Source organism: Meriones unguiculatus, chromosome 2 (assembly GCF_030254825.1).
Source record: "Meriones unguiculatus strain TT.TT164.6M chromosome 2, Bangor_MerUng_6.1, whole genome shotgun sequence".
Classification (NCBI taxonomy): domain Eukaryota; kingdom Metazoa; phylum Chordata; class Mammalia; order Rodentia; family Muridae; genus Meriones; species Meriones unguiculatus.
Genome location: NC_083350.1, coordinates 27,257,359 through 27,263,409, shown reverse-complemented (window position 1 = coordinate 27,263,409; position 6,051 = coordinate 27,257,359). Strand labels below are relative to the sequence as shown.

General features: G+C 50.3%; 1 protein-coding gene across 4 annotated transcripts in view; it reads right to left on the bottom strand.

Annotated features, from left to right (window-relative positions):
• Positions 1–1,560, bottom strand: part of Ablim3 (actin binding LIM protein family member 3) — a 114,806-nt gene extending 113,246 nt beyond the window's left edge. For 3 of the 4 annotated variants that reach the window (XR_009589779.1, XR_009589778.1, XM_021633692.2), the window contains exons 1-2: positions 1,381–1,560; positions 933–1,032 (exon numbers count right to left, since the gene is read on the bottom strand). Coding sequence is in view for 1 of the 4 variants with exons in the window: in XM_021633692.2 (XP_021489367.1) it covers positions 933–945 (13 nt within the window). In the remaining 3 variants the exon portion in view is untranslated. The remainder of the gene's footprint in view (positions 1–932; positions 1,033–1,380) is intronic. The other variant, XR_009589780.1, reaches the window with a different exon arrangement.
• Positions 1,561–6,051: the final 4,491 nt, after the last annotated feature.

Genomic DNA, 6,051 nt, shown 5'->3' with positions numbered 1-6,051 from the left:
GTTCTTAGATCAGGAGGGTCTCTGATTCATCCCTCCTGGCCTCACAGCTGAGCAATCTGAGATGCAGAGTTGGGACTAATCCCAAAAGTCGGAGCCCCCAACTGGGAATGCTTGCAACAGTCCCCTGGCTCAACAGTCCTATTCGGTGCTGGGAAGACCCAAGCAATCAAGTTGACAAGAGAGTCGGACAGTGACATTGGAACTCAGTTATGTCCTCCTAGGGTATTGTCCGGGTCACAGTAACCCAACCAAGGCCTTCCTGGGTTGCTTGGGTGCATTTCATGGTAGCTAGGGCCCAAAATGTCTGGTCCAGGCTCTGCAGGGCAGTTATTGCTTCTGCCATGCCAGAGCTGTTGCTCTAAGGGTTTGTCACGGCCGCTCCTTCTCCTGTGGGCTAAGCAGCCTCCAGGTGGGGGGAGGAGGGAAGGAACCAGCCGGGACCACTGGGTACAGAAGCTGCATCTTTCTTCCAGACCCGAAGGTGGCTTCATGAGGATTTGTTTATCAAATTGTTCTTTGCTATCCCGGGTCTGCCTGGGCCCGCCCACGGTCTCCCTGCTCTTCCCGGGACAATCCAGAGCCTCCATGGATTTCCAGATGTGGGCATGGAGGTCTCCTGGGAGGCCCCCACAGTCAGACAATGGCCACACTACTGCTTCTTAGGCCTTTCCAGGCGTAGCAAGGAGACAGCAGTTTTCCCGACAGAGGCAACTGGCGCCGCTGATTAAACATTAGCAAAATCATTAGGAAAAGGCAGACTCCAAAGCTCTCCCTGTGCCAGGGAGCTCCGAAAGCACCCGAAGGAGGGAGTCCGGGGTCAGGTGTTCCCCTGATACCGGCTTCCTTCCTCTTTCCAGGCAGCCCGGCGCAGGCTCCTGAACCTCCCGCCCCCACCCCTGTTCCCATGGCAAAGGAGAGGAGGATCCACTTACTGCTCGTGTTCATGGTGATGCCTTTGCTCTGGGTCGTTCATTCAAAACGGAGGCCCCGGTTGCTTTTTAAATCTTGCGTTCTCCTGGTCTCACTCATCACCTGGGGGTGAAAAGGCAGAGCAGGGTATCCTGTGTATCCTCAGGTGCGCTCTCCCCCTGCTGGCCCCTCTCCGTCTGGGCTGGAGCCGCTGGCCTTGAAGGCGAGTGGATGAGCAGGGCAGGTGAACAGGGAGGAGGGGCAAGCAAGGAGGACTCAGGTGCCCCGTCCCCGCACCTGGGACCCGAACCCCGGGCAGTAGCGAGGCCGGTAGCGCCGGCTCGCGCGTACCCCGCGTTATCCCAGCCAGCAGGCTGCGGAGCCCGAAGGGGGTGTGGACCACAGGGAGGCAGGGCGGAGGCAGCTCGTCCCCGCCCGGCCTCGGGAGCAGCGACCCGCCCCGGGACCCACCTCTTGGCCAGCTTTGGGAGCCAGAGGCCCCTGCCCCGGCCCCTGCAAGCGACTCATGAATCCCGCTGGTCGTCTGGGGTCTGGGATGCCAGGGCGAGCCAGGCGAAACCCGAGAGCTCGCCATCCATGATGTGGGCTCGCGGCTTGGCAGCGCGGGGGGCGAGGCCGCTCGCTGCTGCCACCTGCTGGACGCACTGGCGCGTGTCCGAGGCTCCGCCCTGCAGGGTTTCTGCCTGAGTGCTGGGGGTGGTGGGCAAAAAAAGGGAACTCTGCTGACTTGGGGTGTACGGGATGGTGGCCCTGGGGGGAGGGTCTAAGGGGTGAACTGATGTAGGGAAGGAAAGTTATCATGGGAGGGACTTAGGAGAAGAGATTGGCTTTGCGGGAGAAGAGCACCCACCTCAACCCAGGGCTGACAAGCTGGGTGCAGTTTTGCTTTGGACAGGTCCTGTCTGAACTGGTGCTGGCGGCAGCTGGACCAGTGAATGGGATGCTCCAGATGCCTTTAGATCCTTTCAGCTCGTGCCCCGACTCCCCTCCTTACTCTCTTGAGTCCAGAGATCACTGGATTAATTTGTTATAATTGCCTACCTCCTCTGTCTCACCAGAAAGGTTCACTCCATGAAAAAAAAAAATGGCTCTAAGATAACACAAGCCTAGTTGGGGAAGGTCTGGGCACCTTCACCCTGATGCTGCCTCCCATTTGGGGCAGGCAGCAGGTACACAGCCTCATGATGCGAGGTCGCCTCAAGTTTTGTACAGTTGGCTAGCTCTTGCCTCCAGTCATTATGCTGTAGCTATTAGTTCTTATGGCTATTTTCTGAGTTTTTTTTTTTTTTTTTATTCTGACAACTGACCAGAATCAGGAGGGACTCTTTACATTCCTGCTACTGCTAAATCTGTCACCGTCTAAGCCTAACTTATGCCTATCAGAGTGTAACAACAACAAAACCAGACTAGAAGAATGTATATATCATCCCAGTCCATAGAGTGACTCTGGTCAGGGCATGTATGGGCTCCAAAAACTGAATGTTCATACCTAGAACTGAGTTCTCAGTTCTAGGACACTGGATCTTCTTGGCAGAACCGGACTCTTTTAGGTTAACCAGAAGTTCTCTGTGAGAATAACTGCACGCGCTTCAGCCTGGGGTCTCTGGTTGAGGGGAGGTCACCACCTTCTTTTTATTTTTTTAAACTTTTCCAGACAGGTTTTTATTTTTAATTTTAATTTTTTTTTTTTATTTTTATTTTTCTGTGTAGCCTTGGCAGTTCTGGGCTCACCTTGTAGGCCAGGCTGGCCTCGAACTCAAAGAGATCCTGTTGCCTCTGCCTCTGGGGTTAAAGGCCACGCCCCGCTGGCTACCACCTTCCTACCACTGGAGAAGAGTTACCTTATAAGAAATACAATGTTTGTACCTGATACAGTTGAGACTGTTGATTTGCCCTGAACCCAAGCATGATAGTGGCTGAAGAACCTCAGATAAATCTAGGTATTAGTTCCAAATGCACTTTGGTAGTGTGCCGTGGTTATATCTTCTCTGTGGAGGTGAGGGCTGAATGTAGTTGCAGCCTTCTCGCAGGCTCTTAGAATTGTGCCCGTGTGACAAGTTTTGAGATACTTGCAGAAGTATGTATGTCTAGGATCTGGGTTGTTTCCCTCATCAGGTACACCAAGGGAGTTTTGGATACATCAGCGTGTGGAAAAGGACAGAGGCCTAGAATAGCTTCGAAAACATAGTAAGTGATTAATAAACTATTAAGCCCTTCTCAAAGGTCTCCCTGGAGACCTCTACAGATTTAGAGCAGGATTCTTTATTCAAACCCAAATCTGTGGGGAATGTTGGGGTAAGCCTTTTGGAGGCCCACGGGGAATGGCGAGTGAAGCATCAGCGACTCCTCAAAAGTCCTGATCCACTGCCCACATTGCTCTGCTAGGGACTCCCAGCACACTAGTGAGGTCTCAAATGGATCCCAGGTTAGGGCAGTGACTGCTTCTCGCTTCTTTATGGAAGTCTCCTAAGCTGACCTTGCTTCCCCCCCTCCCCCGTTATTGACAACAGATCCTCATAGTTGTGCCAACCTGATTGGTTGTTACTGGAGCTTGGAGTTAGCATGGGATGGTCTGATTGGCCTTTCAATCATTTAAAGGCTGTTACACTGGACCATAAAGTTAGATCTGCGACTCTGAGTCTGGTCTCCGGGGTCTGATTCCCAGGGTTCTGCGAGGACTCCCTCGATACTCACCGTCATTCCCTTTGGTTCCACGTACTTCGTTTATTAGGTGCTAATTCTTAGAGAAGAGTTATATTTTTTTCCCCTGGGAGAAAGTTCTGATAAACAAAGTTGCGTAGGAATAACCAAACTAGTTCCATTTCTTGCCGCTCAAAACTTCAATCAGAAAGCTCAGATTATAGAGCAAAGCCATCCAGCCACTCAACGATAGCCGTGAGGAATGTTTGTTCTGTGCCAGCCTTCTACCCAGTCCTGGAGGGATACAGTATTCAGGAGTTGGGAAAGTCCTCTACACCCACAGAGTATCAGCCCAGCTTGGGGACAAGAGAGGAGACAGCAGTTAACTATTCAAAGCATAAATTAGGTCAGCCTGATTGCTGGCGGCCTGGTTAGGGGCCCAGGGACAGGTTTTTTTTTTTTTTTTGTTGTTGTTGTTGTTTTAGCCCGGATGATTGACTCTCCCAGCTCCTATCTGTGTGACTTCAGACAAGACAGTCAGCCTCTTAGAGTGTCAACTTCTTCATCTGTAAAATGGGTACAATGAGTAGCTTTTTTAAAATTGCCATATAAAATAGTGGAATGCATGATGGTGCATGCAGACTAATCATTAATGACATTCTTCACTCCCACCTGTGCTCAATGACAATCCCGTCATTTCCTAGACACCCTCTCTTTAACCTTTTCATGCCTCAGAACTTGTCAATGACAGAGCTTAGCAAACCGGTTAGTCTGCTCTAGGATTCTTTCAACAACACATCCTGCTGGAGGCTCATGAATTCAGTCCTTAGGAGAGAACTGGGCTGTGGACCCCTATAAAAGACCCAAGAGGCTTCATCGGGGGGGGGGGGGAACAATATTATTTTCTCTTCATGGTTTTTAAAGCTAGGAAGAGTTTGATAAAGGAAAGAAAGAACGAGAGTCCCCTAAGGCTGTCCCCATGAGGCTATGAGGATGTCCACAACAATCAGGGGTAGCAGGAAAGACACAAGAGGAAGCGGGGGTGGCCATCTGTGGAAGTCATCAGAGGAGCAGAGCCATGGCCCCCTCTGGTGACAGCCATAGAGCAGGGAGCCCTTTGTTTGGAAACTTGTTTTGAACTCTGAGGCTCCAGAGGGACACAAACAAGTCCAACTCGGAAACAGGTTCCCACTTGTTGGAAAGCCCCATGACAAAATCGCTGGGAGACAACTTTTCTGCCTTTGTTGCAAGGAGGAGGATGCCCAGTTGGGGCAGGCTTTGCCCCCAGCCATTGCCTCCGCCTCTGAGGTCGTTGTAGGGCTGCCCATGATGTGGTTCGTCTCCATAGAGGCTCATCCTTCCTCACCTCTTGGGCCTAACTGGAGTCATGTCAATCTCTCCTCTTCACCTTCTGCCCACGTGTTGCTGTTACTATATAACCCAGTCCTGACCCCTGACTTTTCTTTGTATCTATGTTTCCTCCTCTCCCCAAACCTGTGGTATTCCACACTTCTCTCTGCCCTATCTGCCTGCTTCTCACCTCCCATCCTGGTGCCATTCCTGTTCACCGACGAATGTGTAACTCATTCACCCTCACCTTGATGCAAGTAGAGGGACAAGGGAGGAATGTTCATGACCTAACAGCTGCCGCCTTTCCATATGGGAGTACCTCACTAAGAACGATAAATTCTCCTCTTACTTTTGAAAAATAATGTGTAGTAACACATAAAGCAAAGGGGCCTTGGTTTGGGAGGATGGGATTAAATGAGAAAAGAAAATTACAAAACAATGTATCTGGGATAGTCTTTGCAGTAACACATATATGTGGACATATATTGTTTGTATGTACCATGTAATAAGATATAGAGCACACATAATATATCACATGAAGTGATTAAACTGTGTCTTAGTCGGGGTTTAATTGCTGTGAAAAGACACTGTAACAATTGCAACTCTTACAAAGGAAAACATTTAACTGGGGCTGGCTTACAGAGTCAGAGGGTTAGTGCATGGCAGTCATGGTGGGAAGCATGGCTGTTTTCGGCAGACGTGGTGCTGGAGAAGGAGCTGAGAGTTCTACATCTTGATCTGCAGGCAGCAGAGGGAGACTGTGCACCACACCGGGTATAGTGTGGGCATGTAAGATCTCCAAGTCCATTCCCAGCGTGACCCACTTCCTCCAGCAAAGCCACACCTCCTAACAGTGCCACTTCCCATGGCCGTGCATTCAGACACATGAACATATGGGGACCATACCTACTCAAAGCACCACAAATTATTCCTCCACACATGGATCCTATGTAGACACCACATACAGCTGGCTTTCTCTGCCTGAGATTCAGCCCACTACAGGTGGGAAATATTTGAAAAAGTATATTGTGGTCATATTGAATATGTCTAGACTTTTCTTGTCACTACTCCTTAAGTGATATGAAATAAAACTACTTATAGAGCATTGATCTGTGTTGGGTATTGCACGTA